General features: G+C 50.0%; 1 protein-coding gene across 1 annotated transcript in view; it reads left to right on the top strand.

The window, feature by feature from the left end:
• Positions 1 to 20,272, top strand: part of LOC126199163 (collagen alpha-1(II) chain-like) — a 52,004-nt gene extending 31,732 nt beyond the window's left edge. The window contains exons 2-3 of the mRNA XM_049935918.1: positions 11,412 to 13,974; positions 20,235 to 20,272. Of these exons, the coding sequence (XP_049791875.1) occupies positions 11,412 to 13,974; positions 20,235 to 20,272 (2,601 nt within the window). The remainder of the gene's footprint in view (positions 1 to 11,411; positions 13,975 to 20,234) is intronic.
• Positions 20,273 to 22,906: the final 2,634 nt, after the last annotated feature.

The raw sequence follows: 22,906 nt of genomic DNA, 5'->3' as shown, positions 1-22,906 counted from the left end.
GAATTCAGCAATAAATTTCTACTAGTAACAGCGAATATTAAGTTCAAGAATCGGAAGAGGAGGAGGTATACTTACAAAAGGAGGGAGATAAGGGGAGATTCCGGTTGGATTACATCATGGTCAGGCAGAGATTCCGAAATCAGATACTGGAATGTGAGGCGTACCCAGGAGCAGATACAGACTCAGTTCACAATTTAGTGGCGATGCAGACTAGGCTGAAACCTTAGGGACTAATCAGGAAGAATCAACGAGCAGAGATGAGAGATATAGAAGTACTAAGGAATCGAGAGATACGCTTGAAATTCTCTGAGGCTACTCATATTGCAATAGTGAATAGGTCAGTAGGCAGTTCAGTTGAAGGGGAATGGATATCTCTAAGAAAATTGGAAGAAAAGCGCAGGTGCAAAGAAAGTAACTGCGAAGAAACCATGGGTAACGGAGGAAGTGCTTCAGCTGATCGATGAAACAAGGAAGAACAAAAATGTTCACGGAAATTCGGGAATACAGAAATATAAGTTACTTAGGAATGAAATTCATGATAATGCGAAATGACTCATGAGAAATGTGAAGAAATTGAAAAATAAATGACTGGTGCATTGGAATGACTAACTCAGCATACAGAAAAGTCAAAATAACAATTGATGTAATAAAAAGCAAGGGCGATAAATAATTAAGAGTGGAAGGGGAAAAAGCGGATAGAAGGAAAGAGTACGTTGAAGGCCTCTGTGACCGGGGAGGAGGGGGGGGGGGGGGCGGGAGTTGGCTTCTTGTCTTCTGTTGACGTGATACAAAAATTAACAATAGTCGACAGGGAAGAGAAAGGTTATTTAAAAAATATGACTTAAGATGAAATAAGGCAGAAGGAAATTTCTAAAATCACGGGGGGAAGTGGCAACAAAACGACTATTGACGGTGGTGTCTTGAATGTATGAGACTGTTTATACACCGTCAGACTCTCGGGAAAACATTATCCCCACAATTCAGAAGACAGCAAGAGACGTCAAGTGCGAGAAATTTCACACAATTATCATAAGAGCTCATGCGTTCAAGTTAATGACAAGAATATTATACGGAAGCACTGAAAAGAAAATTGAGGACGTGTTAGACGACGATCAGTTTGGCTTTAGGAAAGGTAGAAGCACCATACAGTCAGTTCTGCCTTTACAGTTGATAACGGAAGCAAGACTGAAAAGGATTTGTCGACCTGGAGGAAGAGGTCAGCAGTGTGACTTGGTGCAAGATGATTGAAATTCTGAGGAAAAATCGGGATACGATGTAGGGAGAGGCGGGTAATATACAATATGCACAAGAAACAAGAGGGAAAATAAGACTGGAAGATCACAAATGAAGTGCTCGGATTGAAAAAAGTGTAACACAACGATGTAGCCTTTCGCCGCCGCGTACGTCGAAGAAGCATGATGGAAACAAAAGAAAGACTGAAGAGTGGAATCAAAATTCAAGGTGAAAACATATCAATGATGAGATTCTCTGATGGAACTGTTACTCTCAATGAAAGTGAAGAAGAACTACAGGATCTGTTGAATGGTATGAGGACAGAATACAGACTTAAACCGTAGAAACACGAAAGTAATAACTAGCAGAAATGAGAACAGCGAGAAACTTAACATGAGAACTGATAAGCAATTCTGCTACCTAAGCAGGAAAAAATCCCATGATGGAGGAAGCAAGGACGACATGAAAAGCAGACTAGCACCGGCAAAAAGGGCATTCGAGGACGAAATGTCTGAGAATGTACACGTGAAGCATGGTATTGCATGGTAGTGAAATATGGACTGTGGGAAAAGAGGAGCAAAAGAGCATTGAAACATTTGAGATCTGTAGCTACAGACAAATGTTGAAAATTAAGTGGACTGTTAAGGTAAGGAAAGAGAAGGTTCTCTACACAATCGATGAGAAAAGGAATACATGGAAAACACTGACAGTAAGGAGGGAGATGACGACAAGACATCTGTTAAGACATAAGGAAGTAACTTCCATGGTATTAGAGCGAGTTGCAGAGGATAAAAGCCGTAGAGGAAGACAGAGATTAGAATACATCCAGCAAACACTCTACTGGGACAATAAGGAAGGAGATGACGACAAGACATCTGTTAAGACATAAGGAAGTAACTTCCACGGTATTAGAGCGAGTTGCTGAGGATAAAAGCCGTAGAGGAAGACAGAGATTAGAATACATCCAGCAAACACTCTACTGGGCACTAAAATTCCTACACCAAGAAGAAATGCAGATGATAAACGGGTATTCATTGGACAAATATGTTACACTAGAACTGACATGTGATTACATTTTCATGCAATTTGGGTGCATAGATCCTGAGAAATCAGTACCCAGAACAACTACATCTGGCCGTAATAACGGCCTTGATACGCCTGGGCATTCAGTCAAACAGAGGTTGGATGGCGTGTACAGGTACAGCTGCCCATGCAGCTTCAACACGATACCACAGTTCATCAAGAGTAGTGACTGGCGTATTGTGACGAGCCAGTTGCTCGGCCAAAATTGACCAGACGTTTTCAATTGGTGAGAGATCTGAAGACTGTGCTGGCCAGGGCAGCAGTCGAACATTTTCTGTATCCAGAAAGGCCCGTACAGGACCTGCAAATTGCGGTCAGGCATTATCCACCTGAAATATAGGGTTTCGCAGGGATCGAATGAAGGGTAGAGCCACGGGTCGTAACACATCTGAAATGTAACGTTTGTAAGTAGGCTGTTTAGGTTTTTTTATTGGTAATGCCACCTCTGTATAAAAAAAAATCACTGGCTGTGCTTTGTGCAGTCTGTGGCTGCTTTGCATTGTTGTAATACTCGCCATTGTAGTGTTAGGCAGCTGGCTGTGAACAGCGCGTAGCGTTGCGCAGTTGGAGGTGAGCCGCCAGCAGTGGTGGATGTGGGGAGAGAGATGGCGGAGTTTTGTAATTTGTCATGAACTGCTATATATATATATATATATATATATATATATATATATATATATATATATATATGATATTAAGGTAAATACATTGTTTGTTCTCTATTAATATCTTTCATTTGCTAACTATCCCTATCAGTAGTTAGTGCCTTCCATAGTTTGAATCTTTTATTTAGCTGGCAGTAGTGGCGTTGGCTGTATTGCAGTAGTGGGAGTAACCAAGATTTTTGTGAGGTAATTGATTTGTGAAAAGTAGAGGTTAATGTTAGTCAGGGCCATTCTCTTGTAGAGATTATTGAAAGTCAGATTGCGTTGCGCTAAAAATATTGTGCGTCAGTTTAAGGACAGTCGTGCATAATTGTTCAACGGGGATGTTTCACGTCCACTGTTCAAAGTGGCGTCAATGCCAACAAGAGGTGACCGAGACGTGTAACCAATGGCACCCCATACTATCACGCCGGGTGATACGCCAGTATGGCGATGCGACCGTCATGATGCTGTAAACAGAACCTGGATTCATCCGAAGAAATGACGTTTTGCCATTCGTGCACCCAGGTTCGTTGTTGAGCGCACCATCACAGGCGCTCCTGTCAGTGATGCAGCGTCGAGGGTAACCGCAGCCATGGTCTCCGAGCTGATAGTCCATGCTGCTGCAGACGTCGTCAAACTGTTTGTGCAGATGGTTGTTGTCTTGGAAACGTCCCCATCTGTTGACTCAGGGATCGAGACGTGGCTGCACGGTCCGTTACAGCCATGCGGATAAGATGCCTGTCATCTCGACTGCTAGTGATACGAGGCCGTTGGGATCGAATACGGCGTTCCGAACTACCCTCCAGAACCCACCGATTCCATATTCTGCTAACTGTCATTGGATCTCGACCAACGCGAGCAGCAATCTCGCGATGCGATAAACCGCAATCCGACCTTTATCAAAGCCAGTAACAGAGCTGGATGAGTCTGTGCGGAATTTGGCTGTCAGAACGTGTCCTACACCGCTACTCTGGGTCTCCGGAACGCAGCTGCTGCCGTTGTTGGAACACACGTCAACCTCCACGAGATCCGCTGGTTAACCTACAGCCACCTAAACCACCATGGCAACAATCCGATCCTTTTTTTTTTTTTGAGTCACCAGTCTTCTGATTGGTTTGATGCGGACCGCCACGAATTCCTCTCCAGTGCCAAACTTTTCATCTCAGAGTAGCAACTGTAATCTACACTACTGACCATTAAAATAGCTACACCACGAAGATGACGTGCAACAGATGCGAAATTTAACCGACAGGAAGAAGATGCTGTGACATGTAAATGATTAGCTTTTCAGAACATTCGCACAAGGCTGGCGCCCGTGGCGACACCTACAACGTGCTAACATGGGGAAAGTTTCCAACCGATTTTTCATACACAAACAGCAGTTGACCGGCGTTGCCTGGTGAAACGTTGTTGTGATGCCTCGTGTAAGGAGGAGAAATGCGTACCATCACGTTTCCGACTTTGATGAAGGTCGGATTGTAGCCTATCGCGATTACGGTTTATCGTATCGCGACATTGCTGCTCGCGTTGGTCGAGATCCAATGACTGTTAGCAGAAAATGGAATGGTTGGGTTCAGGAGGTTAATACGGAACGCCGTGCTGGATCCCAACGGCCTCGTATCACTAGCAGTCGAGACGACAGGCATCATATCCGCATGGCTGTAAAGGATTGTGCAGCCACGTCTCGATCCCTGAGTCAACAGGTGGGGACGTTTGCAAGGCAACAACCATCTGCACGAACAGTTCGACGACGTTTGCAGCAGCACGGACTATCAGCTCGGAGACCGTGGTTGCGGTTACCCTTGACGCTGCATCACAGACAGGAGCGCCTGCGATGGTGTACTCAACGACGAATCTCGGTGCACGAATGGCAAAACGTCATTTTTTCGGATGAATCCAGATTCTGTTTATAGCATCATCATGGTCGCATCCGTGTTTGGCGACATCACGGTGAACGCACATTGGAAGCGTGTATTCGTCATCGCCATACTGGCGTATCACCCGGCGTGATGGTACGGGGTGCCATTGGTTACACGTCTCTGTCACCCCTTGTTCGCATTGACGGCACTTTGAACAGTGGAAATTTCAGATGTGTTACGACCCGTGGCTCTACCCTTCATTCGATCCCTGCGAAACCCTACATTTCACCAGGACAATGCACGACTGCAATTTGCAGGTCCTGTACGTGCCTTTCTGGATACAGAAAATGTCCGACTGCTGCCCAGGCCAGCACATTCTCCAGATCTCTCACCCATTGGAAACGTCTGGTCAGTGGTGACCGAGCAACTGGCTCATCACAATACGCCAGTCACTACTCTTGATGAACTGTGGTATCGTGTAGAAGCTGCATGGGCAGCTGTACATGTACACGCCACCCAAGCTCTCTTTGACTCAATGCCCAGACGTATCAAGGCTGTTATTACGGCCAGATGTGGTTTTTCTGGGTCCTGATTTCCCAGGATCTATACACACAAATTGCGTGAAAATGTAATCACATGTCAGTTCTAGTATAATATATTTGTCCATAGGATACCTGTTTATCATCTGCATTTCTTCTTGGTGTAGCAATTTTAATGGCCAGTAGTGTGATTACGTTACGAACCGCCATGTTAGACCGTACAGTTGGGAGGTATCTAGTGAGAGGAGTGAAAATATGTAGACTTGAATAATAAATGTGTAGATTGTTAATAATGTTCGTTTTATTTGAAAAGATTGAGGAGTTTTCATATAAAAAATTAGTACTCATTACTTTTCAGCACACACTCGTGCAGCTAAATAATTTTCATTCTGTGTGTGTGGAACACTGATCAGTTTGAAAATCAATTGTCTGTCACAAACCAAGCGAAATTAGAGATGCAACTTCTTTCAGGGAATGCAGAAGGAAGGCGAAGAGAATAGGTGGGTTGGGCGTGCAAAAGTGTCCAGCAAGAATTACCATTCAGCGAATGTGCAAAACACTATTATTGGAAGGGCACTGGAATATATCGCAGAGAACTAGGCTGCAACGATCGAAACGAACGAAATACATGTTCTGGCAAATCAGCCCACCGCCATACGCATTTCGCACGAAAACGTCGTCCACCCGTTGATTTTACCAGCAGATTAACCTGCGGGATTGAGAAAGACGCGTGTAATGTAAGTCACTCGCTTCTGATGCGTCATCCAGGCAATAGGTTTTTCATCAAAGAATTCTCCTTACCGATGAAGCTACCTTCACAAATAATGGAAAGCTGAAAGTAAAACACATACATTATTGGGCAAGGGGTAGTCAGTTTATGTGTGACAGTGCCTCCGGTGTTCATAGAGGAACAGTTAGACCTCAGACATACTCATGTGCACTAGCACAACAACTGGAATTGCATCTGGGGAGAATGAGATTCAGATCCCTTTTAAGACTATAGATACACTCCTGGAAATTGAAATAAGAACACCCAGGAAGGGGAAACTTTATTGACACATTCCTGGGGTCAGATACATCACATGATCACACTGACAGAACCACAGGCACATAGACACAGGCAACAGAGCATGCACAATGTCGGCACTAGTGCAGTGTATATCCACCTTTCGCAGCAATGTAGGCTGCTATTCTCCCATGGAGACGATCGTAGAGATGCTGGATGTAGTCCTGTGGAACGGCTTGCCATGCCATTTCCACCTGGCGCCTCAGTTGGACCAGCGTTCGTGCTGGACGTGCAGACCGCGTGAGACGACGCTTCATCCAGTCCCAAACATGCTCAATGGGGGACAGATCCGGAGATCTTGCTGGCCAGGGTAGTTGACTTACACCTTCTAGAGCACGTTGGGTGGCACGGGATACATGCGGATGTGCATTGTCCTGTTGGAACAGCAAGTTCCCTTGCCGGTCTAGGAATGGTAGAACGATGGGTTCGATGACGGTTTGGATGTACCGTGCACTATTCAGTGTCCCCTCGACGATCACCAGTGGTGTACGGCCAGTGTAGGAGATCGCTCCCCACACCATGATGCCGGGTGTTGGCCCTGTGTGCCTCGGTCGTATGCAGTCCTGATTGTGGCGCTCACCTGCACGGCGCCAAACACGCATACGACCATCATTGGCACCAAGGCAGAAGCGACTCTCATCGCTGAAGACGACACGTCTCCATTCGTCCCTCCATTCACGCCTGTCGCGACACCACTGGAGGCGGGCTGCACGATGTTGGGGCGTGAGCGGAAGACGGCCTAACGGTGTGCGGGACCGTAGCCCAGCTTCATGGAGACGGTTGCGAATGGTCCTCGCCGATACCACAGGAGCAACAGTGTCCCTAATTTGCTGGGAAGTGGCGGTGCGGTCCCCTACGGCACTGCGTAGGATCCTACGGTCTTGGCGTGCATCCGTGCGTCGCTGCGGTCCGGTCCCAGGTCGACGGGCACGTGCACCTTCCGCCGACCACTGGCGACAACATCGATGTACTGTGGAGACCTCACGCCCCACGTGTTGAGCAATTCGGCGGTACGTCCACCCGGCCTCCCGCATGCCCACTATACGCCCTCGCTCAAAGTCCGTCAACTGCACATACGGTTCACGTCCACGCTGTCGCGGCATGCTACCAGTGTTAAAGACTGCGATGGAGCTCCGTATGCCACGGCAAACTGGCTGACACTGACGGCGGCGGTGCACAAATGCTGCGCAGCTAGCGCCATTCGACGGCCAACACCGCGGTTCCTGGTGTGTCCGCTGTGCCGTGCGTGTGATCATTGCTTGTACAGCCCTCTCGCAGTGTCCGGAGCAAGTATGGTGGGTCTGACACACCGGTGTCAATGTGTTCTTTTTTCCATTTCCAGGAGTGTATATGTGTTTGTGATTACGTCAGATCGCTTAAGGCAAATGACGCAAGTGTTCCTGTGCGAAGGACACGGCTGAATTCCTTACCATACCTTGCTAAATCTGAATTTTTTCCTCTGTTCCTAATGACTCGTCACTGAAGAAATCTCAGGTCCTTCCTTCTGCAGCGATGTATCCTAGCAGCTGGAAACGAACAATACATGTTCGTGGAGTCCACTCAAGCGGACAGTCAGACGTGATGCAGTTCAGTCCACAGCCAACTGTTGAGCCCTTGGCGATGGTGAGGGCAGTATACAGTGCTACAAATGGTTCAAATGGCTCTGAGCACTATGGGACTTAACTGCTGTGGTCATCAGTCCCCTAGAACTTAGAACTACTTAAACCTAACTAACCTAAGGACATCACACACATCCGTGCCAGATGCAGGATTCGAACCTGCGACCGTAGCGGTCACACGGCTCCAGACTGTAGCGCCTAGAACCGCACGGCCACCACGGCCGGCATATAGTACTACAGCTGCAACGCTGTTACAGTGGTGTGCTGCTAAGCAGGAGAGAGATCAGCTAGGGAACATGACTATGAAAGATCAAATTTAGATGAGATAATAGTCGTACAAGTAAATTGTTGCCATTAACAAAATGCCCGGTAATGCGGATGGGCAGGATGCCGTCAGTATAATGGTCAGGTGACAGAGGACACCGATAACGTCTGGCAGGTAGGGGAGAGTATTTTACTGTGGAACAGTTTACACACTTTCAACTCTAGCCAGTCTTGTAATAGAAGTTAACACAGTTTCTTATTCCGTTCTGAAATGATAGCACCAACTTCATTTGTGCCTCAGTCGTTTTCTGAAATACAAACATTACTACACAAAACTAAAGTTTTTCCAAATGTATAAAACTGTTCCAAGGTACAAAATGGTTAGGTGTCTAGTAACAAATATTCTATTCAATCTAATAGTATTACGATCGAGAGAATGTTGTCGTTTCTGTGTACCTGTTTCAGTAATACTCTACTACATCCGAAAAATCAGTAAGTACAATCAAACTAAGAAGAAATATTACCAAAAATCAGTTACAAGTTAAAATTATTTTTAAATAAACCTATTGACAACGAATGCAAATTTCCATTTTCAAGACAGGGAAATTGTTAAGACTTATAGTTCAAATGAAAATGTCATGTATTCTATGGCAAAGAGACCTTCCATTTCAAGATAAAAGATGAAGCACAACTGATGAATTGTGGATTAGTCGTCCAAACTAGTGAAAATGCAGAGAGAGAGAGAGAGAACGACGCACCACGAAAGAATTATCCGAATGGGACTGAAATTTGTAGACGTGATGTACATCTACAGACACACAGATGATTACGATTTTAGAAAAAAATTGATGAATTATTCAACAGAAAGGGCTTCACAAATTGATCACGTCAATAACGCTTTGCTCCACTTTGACACTTATGCAAGTTGTTATTCGGCTTAGCATTGATTGATACAGTTGATGGATGTCCTCCTTTGGAATATAGTGCTAAGTTTTGTACAAGGACTGTGAACATCAGGTGTAAAGAAAACCAGAGGCACACCAGACTCATACAGGCAACCAAATGAGCCATAGGAGAACACTGTCTAGAGCTCGGTCACTCGATGAACTACAATGACACCAAGATTATCACACAGACCCCTATATATTGGGATAGTCTCATAAAAAATCCATCGAGTTCAAGATCACGGAAAATTTCATCAACCGTGACACTGGATACCAGATCAGCACGGCCTCGACTCCAGCTCTTGAACTTCTGAAACCTCAACGCAAAACACATCGAGATTTCACAAGAAACAGGCGTGGGGACCGACAAAACAGCCACGAGACGGAGCAACAGACACTACAGATTTGTCCTGACACTCCCGAGATGATGACCACGACCCTAGAGGACGTGGAAGTCGGGCGCGGACTTCGGTCGAAACACAAACGATCAGACGGAACCATTGGAGCCGCGCCAGGCGGGTGCGGACCGGAGACGGAACACTCGACGCGGCGAGTACCAGTTAAGAAGCGCCCAGCAAACAACAGAATTGGAGACTGTTGTGTACATTTTTTTTTATATTGTGTGGTGTGGACTGAAGAGATCATCCTTATTCTTTTAGGATGGGATGTAAGGATAAAAGGAAAACACTTTATTTATTACACATTCAGTTAGGCTTGGGCACGCAATGGGTCCTTTAGCCTGCTGTCTTTAGTGATGTCTATCTCCTGTGGAGGGTGAAATGTGTCAAGGCTGTTATGTGTGACCGCTTCCTCGTGTTATGACAGATTGCCTATGGGGGGTGAAACGTTATTGACTTCGGTACTCGATACTTGTGCCATCTTGCAGGGTTTACCGTTCCTACCGATTCTAATTGTCGAACTTCGTCCCTAATGGCATCGATCTTGTCAAAAACTCGTAGAGCCTTGTCATGGACCTTCTCTTGTATAGTGGTCTCGTGGAGTGCGGTGCGGATGTCGACGTTTCGTGTCCACCATGGAGCTCCTGTGATCCATCGATAGCAAATGTTTTGCAGTGCTTGGAGGTTGTTGTAGTTGGAGACGCACGTAGTTCCCCACGAGGTGGAGCCATACAACATTGTGGGTTCCACTGTTGCCTTATACAATTGGAGTTTAGTCTTAGGGTTGCGATCCTTACTCTTCAGGAACGGAATCAATGACCTGGCCATCTTCTGGGCTGCCGTCTTCTTGTCGTCAATATGCTGCGTAAAGAGTAATTTTTTGTCAAGGTACACACCGAGATACTTCACTCCCGGCGACCATGGGATAAATTGGTCAGCTATTTCGAGTCTGTCGTTCAGAACTGGTTTCCTCCGTGTGAACAGAACGGCTGCCGTCTGTTGTGTACATAGCTCCGCGTAGTCAGCGCGTACACAACTTTCCCACTAGAGCGCGCCCCGCTCAGCACAACAGCGCAGGCGCAGCGCTCGTCCGTCTCCGCACTACGAGATTGTGCTGCCATAGAGATGGACCAAATTCTGCTTCCGCCGATCCACGTACTAATATGTAACGCAGCCAATGAGATTGTTGCTAACGTAGAACCTTTTCTCCTCGCGGATCACACTCGCGCAGTGATACCTGAACGCTCGAGGTATTATAACGAGTGTACAGACCTCCGATTAGTCAGTCTGCATCAGTCTATAGTCAAGTTTCAGTCTGTGCCTAGTAAGATTATCATATTCCTGTACATAGCCATGAAGATAAATGTATAGACACTTTGTCACGTATCAGAGATATGTGAGAATAAGATTAACATACCAAGACCAAAGGAGTTTCAGATTGTCAAATGTAAATAGCATCCAGAACCAAGTTAAGTTATTTCTATGCTTTTTTATTATTTTAATAAATGTGTGTGAAAATTAACCAAGTTCTGTTTAAAGTTGGTCACCGTCAATCTGCTACTCTAAGCGTGGCATTTCTATCGTCTGATGTAACGGCAGAAGATAAAACACGCCACGATAAGACCATGAGACATATTGCTGACACTCGCCTACTTCGCTAGAGCGACAAGTCAAATAATCTGATGGTGTGTGTACCGAAGGTCTTACAGTAGGCACACCACAGAGATCCAGACACTACAGATGAGGACCGCGACCCCAGAGAGCGGCCAAGCCGGGTGCGGACGGCTGTGGGAACACCAGCGACCAGAGAGGACCACGAGAGCCGCGTCTGGCGGGCGCGGACCGCGGAGGGAACACCAGCGACCAGAGAGGACCACGAGAGCCGCGTCTGGCGGGCGCGGACCGCGGAGGGAACACCAGCGACCAGGGAGGACCACGAGAGCCGCGTCTGGCGGGCGTGGACCGCGGAGGGAACACCAGCGACCAGAGAGGACCACGAGAGCCGCGTCTGGCGGGCGTGGACCGCGGAGGGAACACCAGCGACCAGAGAGGACCACGAGAGCCGCGTCTGGCGGGCGTGGACCGCGGAGGGAACACCAGCGACCAGGGAGGACCACGAGAGCCGCGTCTGGCGGGCGTGGACCGCGGAGGGAACACCAGCGACCAGAGAGGACCACGAGAGCCGCGTCTGGCGGGCGTGGACCGCGGAGGGAACACCAGCGACCAGAGAGGACCACGAGAGCCGCGTCTGGCGGGCGTGGACCGCGGAGGGAACACCAGCGACCAGAGAGGACCACGAGAGCCGCGTCTGGCGGGCGCGGACCGCGGAGGGAACACCAGCGACCAGGGAGGACCACGAGAGCCGCGTCTGGCGGGCGTGGACCGCGGAGGGAACACCAGCGACCAGAGAGGACCACGAGAGCCGCGTCTGGCGGGCGTGGACCGCGGAGGGAACACCAGCGACCAGAGAGGACCACGAGAGCCGCGTCTGGCGGGCGTGGACCGCGGAGGGAACACCAGCGACCAGAGAGGACCACGAGAGCCGCGTCTGGCGGGCGCGGACCGCGGAGGGAACACCAGCGACCAGGGAGGACCACGAGAGCCGCGTCTGGCGGGCGTGGACCGCGGAGGGAACACCAGCGACCAGAGAGGACCACGAGAGCCGCGTCTGGCGGGCGTGGACCGCGGAGGGAACACCAGCGACCAGAGAGGACCACGAGAGCCGCGTCTGGCGGGCGTGGACCGCGGAGGGAACACCAGCGACCAGAGAGGACCACGAGAGCCGCGTCTGGCGGGCGTGGACCGCGGAGGGAACACCAGCGACCAGAGAGGACCACGAGAGCCGCGTCTGGCGGGCGTGGACCGCGGAGGGAACACCAGCGACCAGAGAGGACCACGAGAGCCGCGTCTGGCGGGCGTGGACCGCGGAGGGAACACCAGCGACCAGAGAGGACCACGAGAGCCGCGTCTGGCGGGCGTGGACCGCGGAGGGAACACCAGCGACCAGAGAGGACCACGAGAGCCGCGTCTGGCGGGCGTGGACCGCGGAGGGAACACCAGCGACCAGAGAGGACCACGAGAGCCGCGTCTGGCGGGCGCGGACCGCGGAGGGAACACCAGCGACCAGGGAGGACCACGAGAGCCGCGTCTGGCGGGCGTGGACCGCGGAGGGAACACCAGCGACCAGAGAGGACCACGAGAGCCGCGTCTGGCGGGCGTGGACCGCGGAGGGAACACCAGCGACCAGAGAGGACCACGAGAGCCGCGTCTGGCGGGCGTGGACCGCGGAGGGAACACCAGCGACCAGAGAGGACCACGAGAGCCGCGTCTGGCGGGCGCGGACCGCGGAGGGAACACCAGCGACCAGGGAGGACCACGAGAGCCGCGTCTGGCGGGCGTGGACCGCGGAGGGAACACCAGCGACCAGAGAGGACCACGAGAGCCGCGTCTGGCGGGCGTGGACCGCGGAGGGAACACCAGCGACCAGAGAGGACCACGAGAGCCGCGTCTGGCGGGCGTGGACCGCGGAGGGAACACCAGCGACCAGAGAGGACCACGAGAGCCGCGTCTGGCGGGCGCGGACCGCGGAGGGAACACCAGCGACCAGAGAGGACCACGAGAGCCGCGTCTGGCGGGCGTGGACCGCGGAGGGAACACCAGCGACCAGAGAGGACCACGAGAGCCGCGTCTGGCGGGCGTGGACCGCGGAGGGAACACCAGCGACCAGAGAGGACCACGAGAGCCGCGTCTGGCGGGCGTGGACCGCGGAGGGAACACCAGCGACCAGAGAGGACCACGAGAGCCGCGTCTGGCGGGCGTGGACCGCGGAGGGAACACCAGCGACCAGAGAGGACCACGAGAGCCGCGTCTGGCGGGCGTGGACCGCGGAGGGAACACCAGCGACCAGAGAGGACCACGAGAGCCGCGTCTGGCGGGCGTGGACCGCGGAGGGAACACCAGCGACCAGAGAGGACCACGAGAGCCGCGTCTGGCGGGCGCGGACCGCGGAGGGAACACCAGCGACCAGGGAGGACCACGAGAGCCGCGTCTGGCGGGCGTGGACCGCGGAGGGAACACCAGCGACCAGAGAGGACCACGAGAGCCGCGTCTGGCGGGCGTGGACCGCGGAGGGAACACCAGCGACCAGAGAGGACCACGAGAGCCGCGTCTGGCGGGCGTGGACCGCGGAGGGAACACCAGCGACCAGAGAGGACCACGAGAGCCGCGTCTGGCGGGCGCGGACCGCGGAGGGAACACCAGCGACCAGGGAGGACCACGAGAGCCGCGTCTGGCGGGCGCGGACCGCTGCCGCGAGGAACAGCGTCCTGATCCTGGGCCCACAGGAGCCAACAATCTACCCAGCCAGGGGACGGCCGGACGTGCTCGATGTCGCAGTCATAAAAGGCATCGGGCACCACACGACCGCCTCCACACGGTGTGCCCTGTCGTCGGACCACCTGCCGGTGGTCTTCGACATAGATGTCGCCGGAGCCACGCTGCCACCAAACCGACGGACGTACCGGCGCATGGACTTCGAGCGCTTCCAGGAGATAGTCCTGGAATCGATCGCGGACACACCCGATCCCGACGCGGTGGGCGCAGACGCCGCTCTGCGTGTCCTCTCCCGCCAGCTAGTGCACGCAGCCGACGCAGCCACCCCACCCCAGCCACAGGGGCCCAGGGACATCTCCCGCAACCTACCGCCTGCGATACGGGAAGCAATCAGGGAGAAGAACAGGCTGTTCCGGGAGTGGCAGCTCACCCGCCAACCCGCGATGAAGCGACGCCTCAACCGCATGCGGAGAGACATCAAAGCAGCGGCTGAGGTGCACAGGAACAGCGTGTGGTCGGCCTTCGTCGCCTCCCTCAACCCAGAGGACGGCAGCATCTGGGCACGGTGAAGTCGTTTCTGCGCCGACGACAGCGCATACCACCAATACTGGTTGGGCAAGACGTCGTCTGCAGCCCAGACGGCGAAGCAGGTGTCCTGGCGGACCAATTCCAATCGTCATTCACCCCGGTGGACGACAATCTGGATGAAGACCACATCCAGCGGGTAGCAGAGCAACTCCCAGTGTTCCTGGAGGCAAGGGACGACGGCGACGTCATCGAAGCCATCTTCGAGGCGGAGGTGGCCGCACAGCTGCAGGCGCTCAATACTAGGAAGGTCGGAGGCGCTGATGGGGTCACCAACCACCTGCTGAGGAACCTTCCAGCAGGGGCCCATCCGCTGCTGGCGGGTATCTTCAACCAGGTCCTTCGCTTGGGTGTCTACCCCTCTGTGTGGTAACATGCAGAGGTGGTGGCCATCCCGAAAGCGAACAAGGACCCGCGTGACGCTGCCAATTACAGACCCATCAGTCTGTTCCCGGCCCTCTCCAAAGTGTTCGAGCGCCTCTACGCCAGGCGCCTGCTTCGCCACGTGACAGCAGAAGGAGTGATACCGGATGAGCAGTTCGGCTTCCGGAGGGGTCACTCCACGGTCCATCAGCTGATGCGGCTGGTGGAAGAAGCCATGCGCGCCCTGGAGACGCGGGAATACCTTGGGGCGGTGTTCCTCGACGTCTAAAGGGCATTCGACTCCGTGTGGCACGACGGCCTCGTGTACAAACTTTTTGTGCACGGGGTCCCGACGTCGCACGGGGTCCTCCTCCGGTCGTATGGCTGACAGGACTTTCCACGTCCGCCTGGACGAGGGGACGTCCACGCACCGACCCATCCGTGCTGGAGTGCCCCAGGGGTCCGTTCTCGGCCCCCTGCTCTACTCCTTATTGACGGCCGACGCTCCGCGCGTGGCGCCGGTGAAGTTGGCACTCTGCGCCGACGACACGGCGCTATTCGTGCGGAGTATGAAGGCAGTCGAGATGTGCCGACTGCTCCAGCGTGGATGTGAGGCCCTTGGTGCGTGGTCAACGAAGTGGCGCCTGAAGCAGAATGCGGCGAAGAGCCAGGCAGCGGTGTTCACGCGAAGACCACTGCCACCAAATCTTCCGCCAGCCACCGTCATGGGAAGCCCCATCCCATGGAGCAGAACTGGCTGCTACCTGGGAGTCCTTCTTGACCAGAAGCTAAAGTGGAAAGCCCACATCGAGGACGTCAGGGGCAGAGCAATAGGGCGCCTGCGCGTTCTGTACCCTCTGCTCAACCCGTCGTCTGCCTTGCCTCCCCACCACGGCATCACGCTGTACCTGGCGCTGGTTCGTCCAGTGCTGGAATATGCGGCCGTGGTCTGGGGCAACGCAGCCGACACACACATCAACAAGCTGCAGAGGGTGCAGAACAGGGCGCTCAAGGTCGCTCTGCGCCTACCGAGGCTCTATTCGACCGCTCGGCTACACCGCCAAACCGGCATCCCCTTCCTCCGCGACCGATTTAAACAATCGGCGCGGCTCTTCTATGAGCGGACTGTACAGTCCGACAATAGGCTCATTAGGGACTTGGGCCATCCTCTTCACCACAGGCCAACCACGCGTTGGCCTGAACTGTTACGAGATTAATATCTCGTGGCAGAGAGAGGACAAGTCCACCCCAGCAAACCCCTCAGGCCAATTCGTACCGTGAGGAAGCCACTCCACAGATACAGGATTATGCAGGAATAGCAGTGTATGCTTAGCCTGCTCCCAACACGGGTCAGGGCAGGCCCGTATGGACAAGTGAAGGTGAAGGTGAAGGTGAAGGTGAAGGCATAAATACGGGACTCGATCCGCCGAAGGACCATTCTCGGGTAGCACTTGAAAGAGACAGCGAGCTACGCCGTCGAAATATCGTGCGGGAATGAAGGGAACATCCGGCAGAAGTCCCAATTATGATACCTTTTATCTTATAGCAAAGTTAAAATGAATGAACAAGAATGTTTCACATAGATATCACTTTGAAGCGTTAAAATTCTTGTTGAGACCGTATAAAGCAAGGTGTTACGTTATCAGTTTCATTTTTTGACATATATCTAAGAATCAATGAAGAAAATAAAAGACAAATTCGGAATAGAAATTTCTCGTAATATAACATGATATCTACAAACGCACGTCAGCCAGTATTTAAGCGAAGCAGAGAAGAATAAGAGATCATTCTAGCGACGACACTAGCCCCAAATGGGAAAATCCAACCGTATTTGGCAGAGAGGAGCTGTAAAACGAGAAGGCCACACGATGTTTGTCCCCCCACCTCATAACGGAAGTCCGCAGCTCGTGGTGTAGTGGCTAGCGTTGCTGCCGCTGGATTACAGGGTCCCGCGTTCGATTCCCAGCCTGTTTGGGGATTTTCTCTGCCCGGGGACTGGGTGTTTATGTTGTCCTCATCATTTGATCTGCATCATTCGTGACGGTGGCTCGACTGAAGTGTGTAAAAAATTGGACTGTGTAACACTTGGGACTTTGTACGAGCGCTGATGACCGCGCAGTTGAGGGTCCCACAAAGCAAACGTTGTTATCATCATCACGGAACTTGGACGCCGAAACTTGCCCACTCTGTTAATCAGGATAGGCGACCGTCTGTGGCAGATAGGGTGGTAAAGTACAGTACTGGTGGGGGCCCAAGCGTTTTCGAGCGCACCGTTTAGAGCACGTAGTCCATTGTGTAGCTGCACAGTGAGCGACCGCTACTCGTTCCGTCGCTGAACCCACAAAATTGTCGATTATAATTGCAGTGCGCACTGGATCATCGACAATGGGCAGTGAATGAATAGAAACGTGGCTCCCGGTCGTATGAATCACGTTTCTCGTTACATTAGGTCGATATTCGCGTCCACATACGTCATCATCTAAGGGTACGGTTGCGCGGAATATACGCCACATCGGGGATACAGGCCTATGGGAGCAGTATTACTCCTTGGGGCTCATTTAGTTGGGCGTCCACGGGACCTCTGGTTGTAATACACTCCTGGAAATTGAAATAAGAACACCGTGAATTCATTGTCCCAGGAAGGAGAAACTTTATTGACACATTCCTGGGGTCAGATACATCACATGATCACACTGACAGAACCACAGGCACATAGACACAGGCAACAGAGCATGCACAATGTCGGCACTAGTACAGTGTATATCCACCTTTCGCAGCAATGCAGGCTGCTATTCTCCCATGGAGACGATCGTAGAGATGCTGGATGTAGTCCTGTGGAACGGCTTGCCATGCCATTTCCACCTGGCGCCTCAGTTGGACCAGCGTTCGTGCTGGACGTGCAGACTGCGTGGGACGACGCTTCATCCAGTCCCAAACATGCTCAATGGGGGACAGATCCGGAGATCTTGCTGGCCAGGGTAGTTGACTTACACCTTCTAGAGCACGTTGGGTGGTACGGGATACATGCGGACGTGCATTGTCCTGTTGGAACAGCAAGTTCCCTTGCCGGTCTAGCAATGGTAGAACGATGGGTTCGATGACGGTTTGGATGTACCGTGCACTATTCAGTGTCCCCTCGACGATCACCAGTGGTGTACGGCCAGTGTAGGAGATCGCTCCCCACACCATGATGCCGGGTGTTGGCCCTGTGTGCCTCGGTCGTATGCAGTCCTGATTGTGGCGCTCACCTGCACGGCTCCAAACACGCATACGACCATCATTGGCACCAACGCAGAAGCGACTCTCATCGCTGAAGACGACACGTCTCCATTCGTCCCTCCATTCACGCCTGTCGCGACACCACTGGAGGCGGGCTGCACGATGTTGGGGCGTGAGCGGAAGACGGCCCAACGGTGTGCGGGACCGTAGCCCAGCTTCATGGAGACGGTTGCGAATGGTCCTCGCCGATACCCCAGGAGCAACAGTGTCCCTAATTTGCTGGGAAGTGGCGGTGTGGTCCCCTACGGCACTGCGTAGGATCCTACGGTCTTGGCGTGCATCCGTGCGTCGCTGCGGTCCGGTCCCAGGTCGACGGGCACGTGCACCTTCCGCCGAACACTGGCGACAACATCGATGTACTGTGGAGACCTCACGCCCCACGTGTTGAGCAATTCGGCGGTACGTCCACCCGGCCTCCCGCATGCCCACTATACGCCCTCGCTCAAAGTCCGTCAACTGCACATACGGTTCACGTCCACGCTGTCGCGGCATGCTACCAGTGTTAAAGACTGCGATGGAGCTCCGTATGCCACGGCAAACTGGCTGACACTGACGGCGGCGGTGCACAAATGCTGCGCAGCTAGCGCCATTCGACGGCCAACACTGCGGTTCCTGGTGTGTCCGCTGTGCCGTGCGTGTGATCATTGCTTGTACAGCCCTCTCGCAGTGTCCGGAGCAAGTATGGTGCGTCTGACACACCGGTGTCAATGTGTTCTTTTTTCCATTTCCAGGAGTGTAGAAGGCACCAAGACAGCCGTGGACTTCCTGAACGTTGCTGCGGGCTGCCTGCATCCCTTCGTACTGGATGTCTTCACCGGTAGCGATGGCATCTTCCCGTATTTTACGGAATTGCGTGCGTGACTTGTGTGTAGACATATGTTCCCACATTTTTACCCCTACAACAATTGTAATGCGTTCCTCCTTTGTGTGAATGACCTCATATAATATGAGATTTCTTCTCCAGCAGTCGTCCCCATGACTCTCTCCTCCAGTCTGACTGAAACAGAAACGTTACCCTAGCCTCAGCTCCTAAAGTTTCAGTAAAACAGGTGGATCGAGGACATGCCAATCCGGCCAGCCTATCGCTCGTTCCGCATCGTGTCGTCTTCCTCCTTGCCTTTAGCGAGAGGAGCCTTGTACTTTGCGAAATTCATCATCGACTATCTTAGTGCTCGTTGCTTAGCTCGCGTTTGCGGAGTAATTACATCACAAATAGTTTTATGAACATATTGTAGGCTTACTGAAAAATTAATTTATTAATAAGTCGTTACCTTTTCTCTGGGATTCTGACAACTGTAGCATATCCAGTGCGCAGTGCGACAACGCTGATTTGTCGTTTTGACAGATAACTGCAACATCTTCTATACATCAGGTTGCCCTCCATGGACAACTGTACACTTATTAAGGCTTCTAAAGCATAGCGTTTTAGGAATGTGATTCTGACCAGAAAGCGATTCTGATAACTGGAGACCAAAATTTTTGTTACTCATCCCTTTTGGGTTCTTGTGGTGATATTTCCACAGAAACTTTCATCCCCCAAGATATATTTCTTTGCTTCTAACTGAGAAGTTAAATACAATCATTTTTCAATGTAATGAAATATTTTCTTAAAAATTTTCATCCCTTGTGTGATAAATTTTGAAAAAACAATGAAACATGTTATCCTTATTTCTTCAGAGAAGCGAAACACAGATTTTGATAGATTTTGCTTTGAAAATTTTTTCGTAACGAAATAATTTCATAAAAATTTTCATCCCCCATTTCACTCTCTTAAGAGGATGAATTTCCAAAAATGCTATAAGAACTATTTTTTATTTCTGAATGAAAAACGAAATACCATTTTCGTAGTTATAGCTTCAAAATTTCCTTAATAGCCAGATATTTTCAAAGAATTTTTCTATATTCCTACATAATTGTGGTAAAGAGTGTGATCAAAATACGACTTACAAGTTTCTGACCGTAAATTTCCGTCAACCTAATTTTTTTAAAATTTGGTTCAGTAGTGATCTTTTGCGTTCCGCAGAATTATTCATCTGGATAGCATCTTTAGTTCATATTTGATTATTGTGAATAAAGATGAGACTGGTGGTGAGCTTTTTAAAATCTGACATAGCGCTGAGCGAAAAATGATTCTGGCTTGAGTGCACTATCTTGTCAATTATAATTGATTATCAATATATTATCGAAGACATACGTGATGAGAAACTAAAACCGATTTGATGTCTCTAGTTTACAAATGGGGGTAATTTCCACCTGTCAACAGTGGGCGTGGCTTGTTAGTAGTTTATGGGAGGCTCGATAACCTGACTTTGGGGACATTCTCCTGCTAGTTTCGACAAATTTTACCGATCATAGACTGTCTAGTCAGCACGCCTTGCACACAGTGTTGCCTTCTACCATCCCTGGACGTTGACTCAACAGAGTACTCCGAATTCATTCAAGCGGACTGTAATGACTAAAAGAATTAAACAGACAAATCTGTTATTATACGACATTCGATCAGTGGCCATAGCCAGTGGCCATAATATTTAGCTCGTCAATGTTTTTGTATCTGCACATCATTCTTTCGTACGTCCTATTGGAATGGTCACATATTAAAGAGAATGAACGTCGTAATAATGAAGTTCCTTATGTCGTAGGTGATGGGAAGAGAACATTTCGAATTTTCAGGAAGATCTGTAAATAATCAGAAGTAGATTCTCGATAACCATTCAAATTTTAGCCAGGTTCTTACATTAATGAGGTAACTGAAACTCTGAATTCGAAAAAGAAGTTGTTAATAGGCCCAGTAATTGAGTCAAAATGAAGGCAGCTGCATTGGAAGAACACTCGCGAGTCGCAGGCCACGTTTCCATCAAAACGTTAAGGCAAGTCACTACAGCATCATTCTTTACTCTGAACAGCTCTTCCAGAGTTATATACGGGCCACAGACAAGTAGGTCAGCCGCATTACCATACGGCCGTTAGTCAATCGTCTTAAAACCTACATTTCCATAACTGCAGTCAGTAACTCCAGACAACCCATCACACTGCATCCGCCTTGTCACACCCGTGGGCGTCAAATTTCATGTATATCTGTATAAATTATGACGATGAGTTTTTTTCTTTGGCTCTGTGTGTTAATACGCCGCGGTCTAGGATGCACTGATGTGGGAAAAGTTGTGGAAGGTGACTTCACGATCTGTGTCAAAGTGTACGTGTTGGCACCGATGCTCAACTTCCGCCACCAATCGATCAACTGCTACAGCCGATATAGCCTGTAGCTGAGCTTGTCTGCAATCTACCCGAAATATAGAAGAGCGAGGGTCACGACTGAACGGGGTCTTAAAATTAACTTACCCACCAAGCAATTGTAACTATGTCTGTTCCTAAACTCGTAAGACGTAAGCGGTCGTCTGCGGAAGAGATTAAGCTCGAGTAAGTATTAGAGCGTGTTTTTTGTTTCCACCTTTGCAAATATAAATGATTGAGTTTGTACCAGTTATTACAGTGCCAGATAAAATTACTTAGAAAGATCTTTTAATATTCCGTCGCTACTGCACTTTTTTATGGTGTAACTACTTTCGAGTACACTTGATCATGTTCAGACCTACGTAAATACGTAAACAATCAGTTGCATTTGGTAGTTTCTGCTTAGACGCGGTGCGTTGCTTATGCAACTACAATGATCTGAAGATGATCAAGTGTGACCGAAACTACTCACAGCATAAAAAAGGAATGTGTAGTTCCTTTGTAGACACGACGGATTGCTTCCGCAACTACAGAGATTTGAAGATGATAAAGAGTGATTGCAATTAGTTATAGCGTAAAAAATGTATAAATGATAGGGAAACATATAGTCGTTTCTTTAGACGAAAATACAGGCTATACTAAGATAAAACTATCCTTTGATATACTTTAATTTCTGGTTCACTGGAGCTGGATGTAGCCGCTGATCTCGCGGATTATAATGAAAACAGTGTTTTTAAAGTGAGTACTTCATTCGTAGCGGTCATTATCATTACTGGCGATTCCCATTGTGTTATCTTTACTTGATGGCATTAACATGCAATGTCTGGCAACGGCTGTAAAATGTCAAATCACCTAGATGCAGTATCACGAATGTGTGTCAGAAAGTTAAGCGTAATAGTAGTATGTCTATGTTGCTCCTAGATCACTTTGAGATTCTCATACACTCCACCGGCGTAACGTTGCCAGGGAGTGGAAGGACCAGGCAGAATAAGAATGGAACAGCATTCCTATTGAGACCTTAATTAACACTCCTCAGCCAAAATAATTTTACTAATTAGGTCAACAGTTCCTTGGCATAATAAGACAAAACTAGGTAGTTGGACGAACGATTTGAGAACAGTTACTGACAAACGACCAGCAATACTATCTAATATTTCAGTGAGATCAAATGACGAAAGGTTACAATGTTAGTTCAAGTACTTGTTCTCGACCCTCCAAATGGTCATTCATGGGAACATGAAGTATGAAAATTTAAATTTACCACAAATGTTTTTCTCTTTTCAAAACATACAATTTTTGTGTGCCACTGGTTACTATTGCCTATTGCTGAAATATTTTAAGCCAGTTTCATTAAGAGGAGCTAGATAATATTGCAATAATTTAAAGCACACCATCAAATCAGACCTATATCAGTTACGAAATGGAAGTGATTGAAACCAGAGAAGGTAGTGATGCCTGTTGGGT

The sequence above is a fragment of the Schistocerca nitens genome, chromosome 8, assembly GCF_023898315.1.
Source record: "Schistocerca nitens isolate TAMUIC-IGC-003100 chromosome 8, iqSchNite1.1, whole genome shotgun sequence".
NCBI lineage: Eukaryota > Metazoa > Arthropoda > Insecta > Orthoptera > Acrididae > Schistocerca > Schistocerca nitens.
This window is presented reverse-complemented; position numbering and strand designations above follow the sequence as displayed.